Below are 20083 nucleotides of genomic sequence, written 5' to 3'. Positions count from 1 at the left end.
TAGGCCATTTCCAATATTTTGCAATTCTCAACAGTGCTGCAGCGAACCACCTCGCGTATCTGTGTTTTGTACTGTTGAAGAATAGGTAAGTTTTTAGAAAAGCAGTTTTTTGTTGTTGTTGTTTTCAAACCCTTCAGATCAGGTTTTGAGTTGAGTGATGGAGGCAGCAGCATGTGGTAGAAAATCCACAACAGGCTTGGGAAGTTACAGGTCTCAAACCCTGTCCGTGTGAGGTATTGGATGTGTGGTTTTAGAGAAGTTACTCAACTTCTCGGGTCTCAGTTTTCTGCAGTTCTATAAAATAAGGGTAATCCCCGCTACTGTGTTGTTGGGAAGATTAAATAAAATAGTGTGTATGAATGTCTCCAGCAAGATACCTGGCATGTGGGAGAGCTCAGTGAACATTAATAATGGTTCCTCTTTATCCATTAAATCCTCTCTATAATTTTCTCATTGGATAAAGCCTTTTCAAATCTATCTATCTGGTCTTCTGGTTTTGCCTCCCTTGCCTTTTATCATATATTCCTATTTTCTACCTCATTCTATGAAATGACACCATAAATAAACTGCCTCCATTCACAGCACACAATAATTTATTGAGTACATAGTTCTAGGCCCTGGGGACACAGCAGGGACCAAATAAAGCTTGAATTCTAATAGGGGAGACCAACAATGGAGAAATGAATGGTTATGCGATATCCCCAGCTGGGCACAGGGCTGTGAGGGGACACAAAGCCACATCGTGGAGACAGAAGTGATGGAGGGAGTTACTTGAGATAAGTTGGCCAGGAAAAACCATTCTGAGGAAAGTGGTATTTCAGCCGGGACCTGCACAGAATAAAAGCATGAGCAGGACTGCTTGCAGGGAAGAGCATTCCAGCCAGAGGGAACAGCATGTGCAAAGGCTCTGCGGAGGAGCAAGCTCAGTGTGTGCGTGGACCAGCAAGAAAATAAGAGTAGCTTGATATGGGATGGGAGAAGTCAAGAGGATGAGCTTGGGTAGGGCCTCGCAGGTGACGCCTTGCAGTGGCTTTGGGTTTTATTCTGAGGGAGATGGCAGCTGTGTGGGGTTTTACACAGACGAATGATTTGACATGACTTAAGTTTTAACAAAACCCCTTCGGCACCCCCAGGTGAGTGGAGGCTGTGTTGATGTTGGCCCATAATACATGCAGGATGCTGGGGTCCCCTGAGGAAGGAGGCCACCCTGTAACCCAGCTTCCCTGTTTGCTCTTAGGGAAGCTACTGGGCCCTTCCAAAGGCCGGTCTGTCTGAACTTCTCCCACAAAATTTGCCCATTTCCTCCTGCTCTCCTGAGGAACAGGGAAATATAGCCAATCCTCATTAGTCGCGTATTTGCGATTCTGTGTTTGCAATTCACCTACTCACTAAAATTTATTTGTAATCCCGAAATCAGCACTCACGGGCGTTCCCAGTAATCCGTGGATGTGTGCAGAGCACTGAAAACTTTGAGTTGCCCGAAGTGCACGTCCTGGGCAGAAGTTGAACAAGGTGATGCTCTGCTCTATTGTTTCAGCTTGTAAGCGTCTGAAGACTTGGAAGCAAACGTCCTTTTGTGGTCTGTTTAGTGCCACCTTTTTCACATTTTTGTGATCCTTATTGGTGATTTTGCTATTTAAAATGGCCCCTAAGTGTAGTGCTGAGGTGCTGTCTGTGTTCCCAAGGGCAAGAGGGCTGGGATGGGCCTTACAGAGAAAACACGTGGGTTAGACAAGCTTCGTTGAGGCATGACTTTCAGAGATGTTCGTCGTGAGTTCAATGGTAATGAATCAACTGTGTATTACATAAGATGTCTGTAAACAGAAACACACACAAATATTGATCAGTTGATGAAAATGTTGTCATGAGAGGCTCGCAGAAACCTAAGCCTGTGTTTGCCCCAGAAACAATGACTCGGTGTTCACTAATTCGGTGTTTGCAGGGGTTCTACAGAGCGACACTACCAGGTATAGTGAGAATCGACTGTTAATGTCTGAGAGCGGGCTCCAGGTCCCCCTACCCTGCCTTCTTCCCCCAACAAGAGGAGCAAGGCCCAAGAAAGCCACCCATTTCTTTGGCTAGGTTAGGTGAGGGTGTGGCAAATCAACTAGCATCCCGCAGAGGCTCCTGACCACGTGTGGTGAGCCTGTGCCTGGCACTGGAGGAGGCCGAGGGGCTGAGGTGATGGCCCGGGGTGGGGAGCAGCCAGAGAAAGGAGTTGCTGACGGGCCTTGCAGCACAGAGGCCCTGGGACCAGAGCTGTGGCATGATTCATCAGAGAGGTGGTTCTCTGGAAAGGCAAGCTTGAGGACAGAGGCAGGGGATCATGTGGGAGCTCTGCCCATCAAAGGAAAAGACACGATCTGAGAGCCACAGAGCCTGGGGATGTCTGAGTTGGTGACAGCCACGTGTGGGATTCTGTCTAAACTACCTGCTTTACAGATGGAGGACCAGAGGCCCCGAATAAGTGAAGTGCTCAGCTCTCTGGCTTGGCCACTCCAAGAAATGGGGCAAAAAGGTCTCATGCATGCTACTTTCTCCAGGGATGAATGTGCGATCCTACTTATAGGAAAATGCGTCATCGGAAAATGAGGCTGAATTTCCTTAATCTGGCAATGTCCCAGAAGCCAGCTCAGTGTCTCAAAAGAGAGACAGCCCCTTAGCAATCAGAAAAGGTCCCATAGATAGATCTTTTGTGTCATTTTTGTACCACGCCGAGCCTTCCCACAGACTGTCATGCTGTGAGTTATGGACTAAATGACACAGGTGACAGTGCCAGGCATGGAGAGGCCGCTGATGAATTATCATGTTTGTGTTCTCCTGGGGGAGTCCCAGCCGGAAAATGCAAGTCTTGGGCAATTAATATCAATATGCACAATTTAAATCCATTGCCTCTGATTAGATAAGCAGCCAGTAATGGCCTCATTTTTAAACAAACAAGTTTTGCTGGAGCCCTGGTGAATGAATTTGCCAATTAGGAGTCTAGGCCCACTAGACTGCAGACACAATTCATTTGTTCTTGAGCCAAACCACTCATCACATATCTGTAGCGTGAAATATTCCTTATCAAAGGCTGGGGCTCTGTTCGATGGAAGATTGTCTCCTTATTTAGAGAGCAGGGTGGCAAACTGCATTTACATCTGGGTTTTAATTCTGCCCCTGTGATTTCCTCACTGTGTGACCTTGGGAAAATTACTTACCCCTCTGGCCTTGCATATCTTTATTTGAAATGAGGGAGAAAAATAGGGCCTACCTGTGAGGAGGATTCTGTGAGATTTAAATGACAGAATGTGTATCAGTTATCTGTTGTTACGTAATGATATTACCACACATTGAGCAGCTTTTAAAACCACACGTATTGATCACCTCAGAGTTTCCGTGGGTCAGAAGTCTGGGGTGGCTTTGGTGGGTCTGCTGCAAGGCTATAATCAAGGTGCGGGCCAGGGCTGAGTCCCATCTCAAATGTCCCCTGGGGAAGGACCTGCTTCCAAGGTCACATGCCTGTGAGCCGACTTCAGTGTCTTATGGTTGTAGGACTGGGGGTCTCACTTCCCAGCCAATTGTTGGCCGGAAGCTGCCCGTGGTTCTCGCCACGTGGGCCTCCCCCAACATGGCCACTTGCTTCATCAAAGCCAGTGAGGGAGCGTCTCCTTGCAAGACAGAGATCACGATCCCATGTGACATATTCACAAAGGTGGTATCTGATCACCCTTGCTGTATTCTGCTGGTTGAAAGCAAGTCACATGTCCCACTCACCCCTCAAGGGGAGGGAACACCAGGAAGGGGGATCTCAGGGGCCACTGAAGAGGGTCTGTAAAGGACTGAGCATAGCACCCGACACATACAGACACTCAGTAAGTGTTGACAGAGGTGATGGTGAGGATGGCAAAATGACAGCGAAGCAAAAGGAAGAGAAGGGAAAGGCTTTGGGTCTTTTTTCAGCGGAGCATCCTATTTCTGAGTCCATATGTTATAGTATCATTCAGCATTTCCCGTGTGACCTCAGAAAAGTTCTTGACCCCTCTGAGCCTGCATTCCTCCTCTATAAGGTACAGACTATAAACCCACGTCGTCCCGGTTGCTCCCATCACTTACTGAGATGCGACGCATAAAGCACTTCGCGCCCTGCTTACTCACAGTTCGCCAGCCAAAACCACCACCGCCACACCACAACCCCAGTGGATTCTACGTGAATGATGCTTTCTTCTCTCCCAGAGCATGCTTGTGATGTTCACGGGCGCTGCTTTCTTTCAGGCGCATGCTAAGAAATAACAACAAGCCCAAGGAGAAGAGCGTGTTCATCCTTCCTCCCCGGGCAGGCACCCCCAAGCTCTTCAACGCCGCCTTGGCCGTAGCAGGAAAGATGGGTGCCAAGGGGGCAAAAGCCGGCAAGCTTGCCCACCTGAGGGCCCGGCTCAAGGAACTGGCTGCGCTGGAGGCGGCAGCGAGGCAGCAGCAGTTGCTGGAACAGGTAACGCGGTTGGTTCCCCAGCCTCCCTGTCCATTTCAGCCTCGTGCCAGAGAGAGGGCCAGGGTGCCTCAGAGAGTGGGGAAATCTCTCCCCCTTCTTCACATCAGTCAGGACTCATTTGGTTGCAAGTGACAGAAATGCAAGTCACGGTGCCAGCTCACGTTAGCTTAAAAAAACAGGGAATTGATGGGGGTCGGGTAGCTGGGCAGTTCAGGCAAGGCTGGATCCAGGAGTTCAGACGATGCCCAGGGGACTGGTTTTGCCATTCTGTCATTCCTGCTTTCCTCAGGGATGGCGTCCCATCACAAGGGCACTAGGGTTACATCCTTCTGGTTTAGCAACTCCCAACGGAAAGTCCCTCTTTCCCCATGATTCCAGCAAAAGTCCCAGGGCTCACTGTCACTGGACAGAATTGGATCGCGTGCCACTTCCCCAGCCACCGACTGTGGTGGTGTGGAGAGACCAGGCTCCCCTGCCTGGGCTGAGGGGGGCAATCCTCCTACGGGAAGTCCTCCTGCACTTGCAGAGGTAGGAGCAGTGGGTGTGGGCAGGGAATGTCCCTCCCCAGATGGCAGTGATGTCCTCATATTTTATATTTGTGTCTGTGACACTTGAAAAGATTTGAAGAGAAAAAACTCTGCAGCAGGCACAGTGCCAACTGTCCTACCCGCCCCAGTCCTCGGAAATCTGAAGGGAATTTTAAAATTAGTTCTGGGATTCTTTTCTGTGACTAATGCCAAAAATGCCAATTAGAATGATTGCACTAATTATGACTATTCATGACTGTCCTTTAGGGAGGCTGTTGGGAAGGAGGCCGTGGTTAGGCAGCAGCTCCGTGGCAGGGAGGGGACTGCAGTCCACATGACAGAATTCAAAGGGGGCACCTGGGTGGCTCAATCGGTTAAGCGTCTGACTTCAGCTCAGGTCATGATCTCGCAGTTCGTGGGTTCCAGCCCCACACCGGACTCACTGCTGTCAGCGCAGAGCCTGCTTTGGATCTTCTGTTTCCCCTCCCTCTTTGCCCCTCCCCCACTTGCGTTCTCTTTCTCAAAAATAAATAAGTCTTGGGCGGGGGGGGGGGGGGGGGGGAGTGCGGCAGGAAACGAGCCTAGTGAACTTAGTCTCAATCCAGGCTGGTGTCAGAGTCTGGGGGACCTGTCCAGAGATCATTTGATATCTGGAGTCTGGGAGTTGACATCAAAGCTCCCTGGGGTTCCAGTATCTTCTCAAGATACAGCCACCCAGGGCCTCAGACTGAGGACAGATATGATTGCCTGGCTCACAAACTGTCAGAGTCAAGGTCGAACCAGCAAGTTGGGGTCCTTAGTGCCGGCTGCTGCGTGGGACTGAGCAGACGTGAGCTCCAAGGCTCTTCTCAGGACAGTGAAAGGCTTTATCTGAAATGGGGCTTATTGCTACTGAATATTAGCTCTTTACCCAGGCAGCTTGGAGATGTGAATTAAATTTGCATGAGAATTCTAATAAAAGTCAATTTTAGAACAATCAGGGCAGAATGGCAGAGTGCAAGGAGCTCTTAAATAATAATCCAAAGATACGGGTCTAAATCCCAGCTCTGTCACCACCAGGTCTGTGATCCGGGGAAGTTCCTCAAGCTTTCTGAGATGCAGATTACTCATGGTTGCCACATGGCATTGTATAGATGAAGCAGGATACCTTGGATGTCTTTTTTTTTTAATATTTGTTTATTTTTGAGAGAGAAAGAGAGAGAGCATGAGCAGGAGAGGGGCAGAGGGAGAGGGGGACAAAGGATCTGAAGCAGACTCCAAGCTGTCAGCATGGACCCTAATGCAGGGCTCGAACCCACAAACCATGAGATCATGACTAGAGCTGAAGTCAGATGCTTAACTGACTGAGCCACCCAGATGCCCCTTGGATATCTTTTATAAGGCATTTTGAACATGGCGAAGCACTTGACCAACCTTCCCATGATTCTTCTGGATCCATTCACAGCAGGATGCTTCAGGAAGCCCCATCAGGGCACCATCTTGCCCTGGAAGAGTGTTGTCAGAGTTTAGGGCAGATAGGGGAAGGTGGAACAGGTGTACCAAAACATGCAGGAACACTGAGACAGAGGGAGTGGTTTGTCCCCAGAGCTGCCTTGGGTTCTTGGAGTGGGGTTCCCTACCCCACTTCCCTTCCTTCAACACCCTATGACTTGAGCAAACTTCAGACGTCTCTGTTCCTCACGAGCATGCTGACCGCCTTCACTTTAATTCACATGTGGGTCTTGCACAGCTGTGGACCATTCAGGCCTCCTTTTCTGGGGGCCACTCTCTCCCATTTATTTTCATGCAGAGATGGGTCAGGCAGGGCAGGTGGGGTCACGAATATCCATGAAGGCTTGGGTTTTTACTGATACACAGACCATGGCCAGTGTCCATAGGAACCACAAAGGCTGGGGTTGGAAGTACCCACCAAGTCCCCAAGTATGGGGGCTGAGCCCAGCCTAATGCCAGTGGTATCCTGCCCATTCTTCTCCCGGGGGAGGAGAGGTCTCAACCTTTGAGACCTTCCAGAAAGGGGGACAGCCCACAGCTACTTCTGCCATCTCAGCCTTTTACCTTGTTTGCTTAGAATTTGTCTCATTCACCCAGGAGCACCCAGCCCTGGTAACTGGACAGTGGACAGGGCCACTGGTAAGTGGACAGGGCCGCCGGCTCAGCTTTGCAAAGGCTTGGTGGTTCTCCCTCTTGGTCTCAGCCTCTCTTCCCTCAATGGCTCAGGGGCAGGCTTGAACCTGCAGCTCCACTCTGGCTTCTAGCCCTGTCCATCAATAGAGACCCAAAATATCCCCAAGACCTTCCGCTAAGTCCAGCCAGGACTTTTTAATTCCTAAACTTCACCATAATATACTCTGTGTCTACCAAATAATCCTGATGCCTTCCAACCCCCCACTTCTCATCCATTATATTGAACCCCTGAGTGCTCTGCCATTCTCCTCCTTGGGGGTATGAGAAAGGGGAACAGGGAGGTGTGCAAGACCCCTCTAAGACCCCTCCAAGAAATGTCCGATGTTCTTTGCCTCACCAATCACCCTTTCCGGTTTCAGGCCAAGAGCTCGCAAGACACTGCAGGAGAGGCGGGATCCGCCGCCCCAGACCAGCCAGCACCGCCAGAGCCCCCAGCCCGCCACTCTCCGCCACCTGCCTCCCCTGAGAGGCCGGAGGAAGGCAGGGAGGGGTCGGCTGGGCCGGAGGAGCACTCGGTGCAGATCTGCATGAGCCCAGGCCCAGATCCCGGTGAACAGATCCTGTTGGTGGAGATCCCGGAGGAGAAGGAGATCCCGGAGGAGAAGAAGGAGATCCCGGAGGAGAAGGAAATCCCCGAGGAGGAGGAGATCCCGGAGGAGAAGGAGATCCCGGAGGAGAAGGAGATCCCCGAGGAGGAGGAGATCCCGGAGGAGAAGGAGATCCCGGAGGAGAAGAAGGAGATCCCGGAGGAGAAGGAGATCCCCGAGGAGGAGGAGATCCTGGAGGAGAAGGAGATCCCGGAGGAGAAGAAGGAGATCCCGGAGGAGAAGGAAATCCCCGAGGAGGAGGAGATCCCGGAGGAGAAGGAGATCCCGGAGGAGAAGGAGATCCCCGAGGAGGAGGAGATCCCGGAGGAGAAGAAGGAGATCCCCGAGGAGAAGGAGATCCCAGAGGAGAAGCAGGAGGCCGAGTGAGGCTGCCGCCAGCGAGCCACTTCCGGCAGGTGCAGGCGCGTCCCGAGCAACACTCCCCTCTCCTGCAGGCCCAGACTCCCGGACTCAGTAGCGTCTGTCATTCTGGCCCAGCGGGCTTCTGCCAAGGCTGGTTTTGAAGTCAACAAATGTCGTTAGTGTCCCTGAGTTCCCACCATCACCTGAGAACCCTACCTCTTCCGACTGTTATTTTTAAAAACAAAATTCTTTTCTATTTAAAAAGTTTGTGGGGAAAGGCTAGACAGAATGGGACTCCAACCCTCCGGGAAGCTTTGTTGGAGACTAAAGGGTTAGTGAATGTTTGGGTTTCAACCTCCCACATTTCAAGGATAGAAAACCTGCCAGCAGGTGGGAAGCCTGGCTGGCTCAGTGGGTAGAACATGGGACTCTTGATCTCAAGGTTGTGAGTTCAAGCCCCACATTAGGTGTAGAGATTAAAACAAACACAGCCTGTCAGCAGAAGGGTAGTTAGGCTCTGCTGCTCATTTGACTAAATGGGAACTATGGCTCACCTGACGACCTGATTAGGGACATGATGCCCATTAGGGTAGTTAAGCATGGATCTGTCCCCGGGTTGGGGACATGATGCCCATTAAGGTAGTTAAGCATGCATCTGTCCCCGGGTTGCATTCAGTTCTGAGTCCGATGCCATCACCTAGTTCTGGTCTGCAGGGATTCATGCTTGCTTACTTTAACACCCTTGCCATAGAGATGATGGTGGCAACTTCCATTAATCCTAGAAGACAAAATTACAGCTGACACCACTGAAGTTCTTGATGCTTCCCCAGATCAAGTCAAGTCATGTTGCTTTAATGATTCAAAATAAAAGGGGGGGAGGTGGGATGGGGAGGAGTCCTCAGTCACTGAATATTGGGAGGATGTCATTTGCATATCTAATGGCTCATGGGGGAGTGGGTGATTAAACACAAAAACCCGTCCTGGGCCATTTGTTTCCACCAGCAACAATGAACACAAAAAGCCCCGGAATTCCAATAGGTACTGCCCATTTTATATAAAATTGCAGGACATTGTGAACTGCTGAAGAGGCCTTTGAGGGCTTACAAATGTGTGTATTTGTCTATCGGACTAAAACCAGAACATTCATTTCCCCTGTGAAAAAAATGAAACAATATGGGAGTTCTCAGCCTGGTCTAAACACTTCCAAATCCCAGGGTAACAAACAGATTTCTCTAGTTGATGACATACCATGTGATCTGAGTAATCACATTGTATATAGTGATGAGCAGCATTATTTTAGCCTTTTAAAAAGCTTTTATTAATTTATTTTAATAAATTTTTATGGGTATGAAAGGCTACCCAGTTAAAATGATCCCTCCTACCCCTGGTGCCCAACCTCCCTGGTCCCCTTCCTGGAAGCAACCACTATTATCAATTTCTCATGCTCTTCCTTTTTTTTTTTTTTTTCTTTCACAAATAATAACATACTAGAGCTGCTGTTGTTTTTCATTTGATTTATTCTGAAGATTCTTCTTACTATATAGAGGGGATGCTTATTTTTCATGCCTACAATCTAGTCCATTGTCTGCAAGTATCATAACATTTAATGGCTCTCCAATTGACAGGCATTTGCCATGTTTTCAATCATGCTGTTAAGAAATAGTGCTTCAATTAAAAAAAATCATATACATAACTTCACTGGGAAACACTGTTTTTAAATAGGGGAAATCTGGAGGTTTGGGCTTATTTTTGCTTTACCATTCCCAATTATCATATTCATATTTACACTACATATTCTGTTTTCTTTCTTTTTTGAGAGAGAGAGAGAGAGAGACAGAGCGTGAGCGATGAAGGGGCAGAAAGAGAGGGAGACACAGAATCCGAAGCAGGCTCCAGGCTCTGAGCTGTCAGCACAGAGCCCGATGCAGGGCTCAAATCCACAAACCAAGAGATTGTGACCTGAGCCCAACTCAGATGCTTTACCGACTGAGCCTCCCAGGTGCCCCCACACTTCATGTTCTAAATCCAAGCATAGAGAATGCTTCCATTTTTGGCAAGTATTTCAGATATATCAATCAAGTCAGTGTGTTACCCTTCAGTAGATGGCAAAATGTTTTGAAGGCACCTTCACTGTGAGATCCTATTTTATAAGGAATCTTTTTTTATATGAACATACTCATTATTTTAGATATCAACTCTTGAATGTATACTGCTTATTATATAAAGCGAGAGATTCTTGAGGTTTTCCAAGAATTGTCCTGGAAAGAAAATTGATTTCTTTTCTTTTTCTTTCTTTTTTTTTTTTTTTTAATTTACATCCAACTTAGCATATAGTGCAACAGTGATTTCAGGGGTAGATTCCTTAATTTCCCTTACCCATTTAGCCCATCCCCCCTGCCACAACCCCCTCAGTAACTGTTTGTTCTCCATATTTAAAAGTCTCTTATGTTTTGTCCCCCTCCCTGTTTTTATATTATTTTTGCTTCCCTTCCCTTGTGTTCATCTGTTCTGGTCTTAAAGTCCCCATGAGTGAAGTCATATGATATTTGTCTTTCTCTGACTCATTTCGATTAACATAATACCTTCTAGTTCCATCCATGTAGTTGCAAATGGCAAGATTTCATTCTTTTTGATTGCCGAGTAGTACTCTATTGTATATATATACATCTTCTTTATCCATTCATCCATCGATGGACATTTGGGCTCTTTCCATACTTTGGCTATTGTTGATAGTGCTGCTATAAACATTGGATGCATGTGCCCCTTCAAAACAGCACACCTGTATCCCTTGGATAAATACATAGTAGTGCAATTACTGGGTCATAGGGTAGTTCTATTTTTAATTTTTTGAGGAACCTCCATACTGTTTTCCAGAGTGGCTGCACCAGTTTGCATTCCCACCAGCAGTACAAAAGAGATCCTCTTTCTCTGCAACCTCGCCAACATCTGTTGTTGCCCAAGTTGTTAACGTTAGCCATTCTGACAGGTGTGAGGTGGTATCTCATTGTGGTTTTCATTTGTATTTCCCTGATGATGAGTGATGTTGAGCATTTTTTCATGTGTCGGTTGGCCATCTGGATGTCTTCTTTGGAGAAATGTCTATTCATGTCTTTTGCCCTTTTCTTCACTGGATTATTTGTTTTTTGGGTGTTGAGTTTGATAAGTTCTTTATAGATTTTGGATACTAACCCTTTATCTGCTATGTTGTTTGCAAATATCTTCTCCCATTCCATCGGTTGCCAAAAGTTTTGCTGATTGTTTCCTTCACCGTCCAGAAGCTTTTTATTTTGATGAGGTCCCAGTAGTTCATTTTTGCTTTTGTTTCCATTGCCTTTGGAGACGTGTTGAGTAAGAAGTTGCTGCAGCCAAGATCAAAGAGGTTGTTGCCTGCTTTCTCCTCGAGGATTTTGAAGGCTTCCTGTCTTTCATTTAGGTCTCTCATCCATTTTGAGTTTATTTTTGTGTATGGTGTAAGAAAGTGGTCCAAGTTCATTCTTCTGCATGTTGCTGTCCAGTTTTCCCAGCACCACTGGCTGAAGAGACTGCCTTTATTGCACTGGATATTCTTTCCTGCTTTATCAAAGATTAGTTGGCCATACTTTGTGGGTCCATTTCTGGGTTCTCTATTCTGTTCCATTGATCTGAGTGTCTGTTTTTGTGCCAGTACCATACTGTCTTGATGATTACAGCTTTGTAGTATAGCTTGAAGTCCAGGATGGTGATGCCTCCTGCTTTGGTTTTCTTTTTCAAGATTGCTTTGGCTATTCGGAGTCTTTTCTGGTTCCATACAAATTTTAGGATTGTTTGTTCTAGCTCTGTGAAGAATGCTGGTGTTATTTAAAAAAATTTTTTTTAATGTTTATTTATTTTTGAGAGAGAGAGAGACAGATTCAGAGTGGGGGAGGGACAGAGTGAGAGACACACAGAATCTGAAGCAGGCTCCAAGCTCTGAGCTGTTCAGCCCGACACGGGGCTTGAACTCACGAACCGTGAGATCATGACCTGAGCCGAAGTCAGATGCTCAACCGGCTGAGCCAGCCAGGTGCCCCATGGTGTTATTTTGATAGATACTGCATTGAATATGTAGATTGCTTTGGGTAATACTGACATTTTAACAATATTTGTTCTTCCTATCCAGGAACATGGAATATTTTTCCATTTGTTGGTGTCTTCTTCAATTTCTTTCATAAGCTTTCTATAGTTTTCAGTGTATAGATTTTTCACCTCTTTGGTTAGATTTATTCCTAGGTATTTTTTGGTGCAATTATAAATGGGATTGATTCCTTGATTTCTCTTTCTGTTGCTTCATTATTGATGTATAGGAATGCAACAGATTTCTGTGCATTGATTTTATATCCTGCCACTTTGCTGAATTCATGGATCAGTTCTAGTAGTTTTTTGGTGGAATCTTTTGGGTTTTCCATATAGAGTATCATGTCATCTGCAAAGAGTGAAAGTTTGACCTCCTCCTGGCTGATTTGGATGCCTTTTATTTCTTTGTGTTGTCTGATTGCTGAGCCTAAGACTTCCAATACTGTGTTGAATAACAGTTTTGAGAGTGGACATCCCTGTCTTGTTCCTGACCTTAGGGGGGAAGGTCTTAGTTTTTCCCCATTGAGGATGATATTAGTGTTGGGTCTTTCATATATGGCTTTTATGATCTTGAGGTATGATCCTTCTATCCCTACTTTCTTAAGGATTTTTATCAAGAAAGGATGCTGTATTTTGTCAAATACTTTCTCTGCATCTATTGAGAGGATCATATGGTTCTTGTCCTTTCTTTTGTTGATGTGATGAATCCCATTAATTGTTTTGTGGATATTGAACCAGCCCTGCATCCCAGGTATAAATTCCACTTGGTCGTGGTGAATAATTTTTTTAATGTATTGTTGGCTAATATCTTGTTGAGGGTTTTTGCATCCATGTTCATCAGGGAAATTGGTCTATAGTTCTCCTTTTTAGTGGTGTCTTTGTCTGGTTCTGGAATCAAGGTAATGCTGGCTTCATAGAAAGAGTTTGGAAGTTTTCCCTCCATTTCTATTTTGTGGAACAGCTTCAAGAGAATAGATGTTAACTCTTCCTTAAATGTTTGGTAGAATTCCCCTGGAAAGCCATCTGGCCCTGGACTCTTGTTTTTTGGGAGATTTTTGATTACTAATTTGATTTCTTTACTGATGATGGGTCTGTTCAAATTTTCTATTTTTTCCTGTTTTCGTTTTGGTAGTGTATATGTTTGTATGAATTTGTTCGTTTCTTCCAGATTGCCCATTTTATTGGTGTATAATTATTCATAATATTCTCTTATTATTGTTCCTATTTCTGCTGTGTTGGTTGTGATCTCCCCTCTTCCATTCTTGATTTTGTTTATTTGGGTCCTTTCTTTTTTTCTTTTTGATCAAACTGGCTAATAGTTTATCAATTTTGAAAATTCTTTCAAAGAACCAGCTTCTAGTTTCATTGATCTGTTCTACTGGTTTTTTTTGTTTGTTTGTTTTTTGTTGTTGTTTGTTTTTGGTTTTGATAGCATTGATTTCTGCTCTAATCTTTATTATTTCCTGCCTTCTGCTGGTTTGGGGTTTTATTTGCTGTTCTTTTTCCAGCTCATTAAAGTGTAAGATTAGGTTGTGTATCTGAGACCTTTCTTCCTTCTTTAGGAAGGCCTGGATTGCTATATACTTCCCTCTTATGACCACCTTTGCTGCGTCCCAGAGGTTTTGGGTTGTGGTATAATCATTTTCATTGGCTTCCATGTACTTTTTAATTTCCTCTTTAACTTCTTGGTTAGCTCATTCATTCTTTAGTAGGATGTTCTTTAGTCTCCAAGTATTTGTTATCTTTCCATTTTTTCTTGTGGTTGATTTTGAGTTTCATAGTGTTGTGGTCTGAAAATATGAACAGTATGATCTCAATCTTTTTGTATTTGTTGAGGGCTGATTTGTGTCCTGGTATGTGATCTATTCTGGAGAACGTTTCATGTGCACTGGAGAAGAATGTATGTTCCACTGCTTTAGGATGAAATGTTCTGAATATATCTGTTAAGTCCATCTGCTCCAGTGTGTCATTCAAAGCCATTGTTTCCTTGTTGATTTTTCTGATTAGATGATCTGTCCATTGTTGTAAGTGGGGTGTTGAGGTCCCCTACTATTATGGTATTCTTATCAATGTTTGAGTTTCTTTATGTTTGTGATTAATTGATTTATATATTTGGGTTATTCCACATTTGGAACATAAATGTTTACAATTGTTAGGTTCTTGGTGGATAGACCCCTTGATTATGATATAATGCCCTTTTGCATCTCTTGGTACAGTCTTTATTTTAAAGTCTAGATTGTCTGATATAAGTATGGCTACTCTGGCTTTCTTTTGGTGTCCATTAGCATGAAAGATGGTTCTCCATCCCCTTACTTTCAATCTTAAGGTGTCTTTAGGTCTAAAGTGGGTCTCTTGTAAACAACATATAGATGGGTCTTGTTTTCTTATCTATTCTGTTACCCTATATCTTTTGATTGGAGCATTTAGTCCATTGATGTTTAGAGTGAGTACTGGAAGATATGAATTTATTGTCATTATGTTTCTTGTCGAGTTGGAGTTTCTGGTGGTGTTCTCTGGTCCTTTCTAGTCTTTGTTGCTTTTGGTCTTTATTTATTTGTTTTTTATTTTCATCTTTTCTCCCCCCAGAGAGTCCTCCTTAAAATTTCTTGCAGGGCTGATTTAGTGGTCACAAACTCCTTTAATTTTTGTTTGGGAAACTTTTTATCTCTCCTTCTATTTTGAATGACAGCCTTGCTGGATAAAGAATTTTTGGCTGCATATTTTCTGATTCAGCACATTGAATATATCCTGCCACTCCTTTCTGGCTTGCCAAGTTTCTGTGGATAGGTCTGCCACACACCTGACCTGTCCTCTCTTGTAGGTTAAGGACTGTTTTTCCCTTGCTGCTTTCATGATTCTTTCCTTACCTGAGTATTTTGTGAATTTGACTATGATATACCTTGTTGATGGTCGGTTTTGTTGAATCTAATGGGATTCAACACTAGATGAATGTGCTCTCTGGATTTTGATGTCTGTGTCTTTCCCCAGGTTAGGAAAGTTTTCAGCTATGATTTGCTCACATAACCCTTCTACCCCCCTTTTCTCTCTCTTCATCTTCTGAGACCCCTATGATTCTGATGTTGTTCCTTTTTAATGAGTCACTGATTTCTCTAATTCTTAAATCATGCTCTTTTGCCTTAATCTCCCTTTTTTTTCCTGCTTCATTGTTCTCCATAAGTTTGTCCTCTGTATCGCTGATTTCTCTGCTCTGCCTCATCCATCCTTGCCACCATGGCATCCATTTGAAATTGCAGCTCAGTTATACCATTTTTTATTTCATCCTGGCTAGATTTTACTTCTTTTATCTCCACAGAAAGGGATTTGAATCTATTTTCGACTCCAGCTGGTCTTCTTATTATCGTGCTTCTAAATTCTGGTTCAGACATCTTGCTTGCATCTGTGTTAAGTCCCTGGCTGTCGTGTCTTCCTGCCCTTTCTTTTTGGGTGAATTCCTCCATTTCATCACTTTAAAGGGAGAAAAGGAATTAATGAGGTAAAAACATTTTTTTAATTAAAATAAAAAAATTAAACTTAAAAAATTGAAAACAACACACACACACACACATACACACACACTAAAATTAAATAAATTATGCTAGATCCTAGGTGTGTTTTGGTCTGGGTGTTGAAAGGAGCTTGATTAAAGGAAAAAAGGGAAAGAAAAAAAGGAAATCCTTTGAAAATTTGAAAAAAATGAATACACTGCAATAGAAATAAAATGAAATGATGGAAGTAAAATAGAACTTGAAAAAATTTACACAAAAGTAAAATATATAGTAGAAAAAAATATTTTTAGTAAAAATTGAAAATAAAAATAAAGCTTTTCTCTTTCTGTATTCAAGAAAAAGAAACGAAAAAGAGAAAAAAAGAAAAAGAAAAAAAATTGAATAGATGGACCAGTGAACAGACTGAAATACGATTGAACTTACTTTGTTTTCCCCTAGAAGTCAAACTATGAATCTCTTTATAGTCCGCAAACTAAGCAGGCAGAGAGACTAGTGTTCCTGAAGAACGAGGTTGGCCCCATTGGGTGGGGCTTGGTGTAATGGCTCCGTTCTCCACTAGATGGCGCTGCTTAGCTTACTGGGGTGGATTGTGGTGGTGCTTGTCGGTGGGTATGCGCATGCGTGAGATTGGTGACAATGGCGGCACCCAGGTACCCATTCTCTAGGATTGGAACTCTGTTCTACCCGATAAGCAATCCCGCACCCATCCTTTGTCTCTGGCTTCCATCCACTCCCCACTTTTACACTGTCCATGACCAAGCTGTCAGGTTCCCAGGCGGTACCTCCCTCCTGAGTTTTATCTCAGATGCTACTGTGTTTCCTGATCCCTTGTTTCTGAGGGACTGTGGTTTGACTTGCTCCGTCCCTCTGCGGGAGGGTCTCACCGAGAGATGGCCGAGATGGCCGGGTGTGGGTCTGGAACGTTTGTGGGTCTGTGCTGCCACTGATGCCCAGACTGCGGCCGGGTGCCAGCCCGACCCAGAAAAAGTGGCAGCAGCGTTTCAGGGGTTGTGGCAAATCACAACACCATCTGGCACCAGGCTTCACCCCCAACGACCTTGTTCCAGCACCAGCGAATGTGGTTGTTCTCCGGGGTCCGCTGACACCTTTGCCTGTGGGGGGGAGGGGCACACAGCCTCTACCCGATGTCTTGCCAGCAGGGGAACCACCACTCCCCATGTGGCCCGAGGGCCGCCCAGACTTCACTCTGCTCCTGGTGACTCGCCCTTCCCACCAGAGCACCGCCAGGTATCAGCTGCGCAGTTTCCGACTCTGCGCTCCCCCTGTTACAGAGTCTTAGTGGAATTGAAACCCTCTCCTTTCTCCTTTCTCTCTTTTTAGTTCAGTCCCTGCAGCTGTTTCCACGTTTCCACTTTCTCTCCAGCTGCTTTTGGGGGGGTGCTTTTCCCATATTCCACCCTTCCCCCCCCACCCCCCCACCCCACCGCCATCTCCTACCTCTCTCTGCAAGCAAAAACAACTCCCTACCCTCCATGGCTTCTCTCTCCCCCAGTTCACCTCTCCGCGCCGTGTACCTGCTGAGTTCTGTGGTTCAGGTTGTGCAGATTGTTGTGTTAATCCTCAAATCAGCTTTCTAGGTGTGCAGGATGGGTGTTGATCTGGCTGTACTTCATGGACGCAAAAAAAAAAAAAAAAATTGATTTTGAAATGAGATTAGCAGTGTCTTAATTTAACTGTGATATTTCATTAAACTTGACGCTTTCACAAAAGTTGGATATTAAATAAATTGAATTTGAGGCTAGCATTATTCTCCAAGCAGAATTAGACTGGGTGATTGCCAAGGTGTGGATGGCATAGCTCAGAATATTGTAATTCTGCAGCTGAAACAGAATCTTTATTTATGTGTGTTGAATCTCTACTAATTTAAAATGTCTCAGCGTTCCCTGTACTGTGGTAGAAAATGAATAGCAAGCTATTTTTTTTAACTATATAAATATTTTAAATAAAATTAAAACCAAGAGGCTGTTTAAAATTCCATTATCAAAATATATTTGGCTACCTGGAGTATTTTCATCTGTTTTCTTAGCAAACATGAACACTGCCTTTAAACTCCAGCTTTTATCCTATGACAGTGCATTTTAATTAAAGTATTTAGACAAATGTTCCGGGCTCATGGGTTCCTTTCAGAAACTGTGTGACAGACCCTTTTGTGAGGAAAACTAAGTTTATTTCCTGGCTCAGACTCCCTAGCTTATTTGTGATCGACATCCTGGGAGCTATCATCCACCCTGCATTCCTGTTTGTGGAGGGATGTCCTTGGACACACCTGTCCATGGACCCTAGGACTCTAAGACCTTGAAAAACAGTCTGGTCAAACCTACTGCTTACAATGACCCCAACTCCAGCTGATAAACATGGACTCTGGATTCACACTGCCCAGCTTCCAATCCTAGCTTGACCACGTACCACAGATGACCTGGAACTCTCTGAGCCCCAGCAACCTCACCTAGAAGACGGAGATAATACGTTACACTGCACGGGGTCATGCTGATGATCAAAGAACACACAGCAGTGCCAGGTCTGAATGGGCACGCGGGGTGAAGCTGGCTTGCCACCCCCCCCCCTTCCTCTGCTGCAGGTGGGGTACAGTGGAAGCTCCCTGAGAACCTGTGTTCCCTGAATTCTGCCTCTGTCCGGGGTTATACACCCAGAAGAGGTGTGATCACCTCTTCCTTTGTTCTTTAACTGAGAGTTTGTACAAATGCCTGGACATATGTTAATTATACCAATACAAATCACAGTCCTCCCCACCATCCACGAATGTATTTAATCCAGTTTCATACAAACACAGACCCTAGGGGCACCTGAGTGGCTCAGTCGTTCAGCATCTGACTTTGGCTCAGGTCAGGCTCTCATGGTTCGTGAGTTTGAGTCCCACATTTGATGAGCTCGAGCCCCACTTTGGGTGAGCCCCACTTCTCTCTCTCCCCCTGCCCCTCCTGGGATTCTCTCTCTCTCTCTCTCTGTGCCCCTTGCACACTTGTACCCTCTCTCTCTCTCTCAAAAAAACAAAAACAAAAAAATAGACCCTACAACACCACACCTCAGGCTTGCTCTCCTAGGATGATGGCCGCTTCCATTCTGGGCTAGGCCCAGGGCAGGCCTTATGGTTGTGTGACCCGCACAGTCACACACGGCCCCATGTTCAGAAGTGTCTCATGTTTGTTTAATGATCTTCTACCCACCATCTTGAAATTCATAACAGTTTTTGAATAAGTCATCCCACATTTTTATTTTTACTGGGTCCCCCAAATTATAGAGCCTGTCCTTGCTAGGCTGGAGTACCTCCTGATATCTGAAAAGGCCAATGGGAGAGAGAGGGAGAGATGTGTCCTTTTTGTACTCAGCTTTCCTCCCCCTTCTCCCAGCCATAGGGTCCTGCTCCTTTTTGAAACAGTACCTTTCACTCATGCCTTCTGACTCAAACATGGTGACCAGAGCTATGTTGGCTGCCTTTCCAGGGAAGATGAATCCTGAGAGCTACTGCCCCTTCCTTCTTGCTAACAGAACTCTGATTTAGTTTTGTGCAGCAATATGCCAAGCCCCAGGAGATGAAGCCCTGGTGTAAGCCTATCACTGCTCTTCTCATCACTTATGCCAGCTACTCACTTTCCCAGCCTTCCTTGTGGCCAGAGGTGGCCATGTGACCCAGTTCCAACCAAAGGATTATAAAGGGAAGGGTGATGGGAGGCTTCCTTAATAAAAAGGAGCACCCCCTATTTCTGCTATTTATCTTTCTTTCTGCTTGCAATATTGGGGAAAGAATACATTTGGAGCTGCAGCAGCCATTTTGTGATGGAATGGCCAAAGAATCAGAGATGTAGACTGTGACTTGGTCGACCAACCACAAACCACTCATCTCCAGAATACTTGTTACATGAGGCAATGAAATAGCTTTATTATTAAGCCATTCTTAGTCATGATCTCTTATCTGCAGCTGAAAACATCCAGCTAGGAGGGCAATGAGACGGTGAGGAAGAGAGAGAAAACAGAAACAGGTGCATCATGGTCCCGACACCCTGACTGCACACACCCTTTGTTCCCGTTGCTCAGATCCCTGTTACTGTCGTGTTCCTGTCCTTCCTGTCCTGGTCTTCAGCTTTTCCTTAATTACATGGGCTACCTTGTGCATTTTGAATAAATTCACCTCAGCCTTAAGTCAGCCAGAGCTAGATTCCATTGCTCACAATGAAAGAAACCTCCCCAATGCAGACAAAAATACCTTGGGGAGTTGTCTGGATGTTAAAAATTCAAGATCTAGGCCACCCACCCTGGGGGTGATTCTTTGGTCCAGTACAGGCACTTGTGGTTTCTAAATTCAAGCACCAGGAA

General features: G+C 45.3%; 1 protein-coding gene across 5 annotated transcripts in view; it reads left to right on the top strand.

The window, feature by feature from the left end:
• Window positions 1-17851, top strand: part of CNGB1 (cyclic nucleotide gated channel subunit beta 1) — a 75911-nt gene extending 58060 nt beyond the window's left edge. For 3 of the 5 annotated variants that reach the window (XR_014136248.1, XR_014136245.1, XR_014136246.1), the window contains 3 exons: window positions 4255-4471; window positions 7542-8721; window positions 8772-17851. Coding sequence is in view for 1 of the 5 variants with exons in the window: in XM_081791549.1 (XP_081647675.1) it covers window positions 4255-4471; window positions 7542-8156 (832 nt within the window). In the remaining 4 variants the exon portion in view is untranslated. Of the gene's footprint in view, window positions 1-4254; window positions 4472-7541; window positions 8746-8771 lie in introns of those variants that run through there. The other 2 variants (XR_014136247.1, XM_081791549.1) reach the window with 2 other exon arrangements.
• The last annotated feature ends 2232 nt before the right edge of the window (window positions 17852-20083 follow it).

Source organism: Panthera onca, chromosome E2 (genome assembly GCF_046562875.1).
Source record: "Panthera onca isolate mPanOnc1 chromosome E2, mPanOnc1 haplotype 2, whole genome shotgun sequence".
In the NCBI taxonomy this organism is placed as follows: domain Eukaryota; kingdom Metazoa; phylum Chordata; class Mammalia; order Carnivora; family Felidae; genus Panthera; species Panthera onca.
The sequence above is the reverse complement of the archived record's forward strand: the minus strand, read 5'-3'. Positions and strand labels throughout refer to the sequence as shown.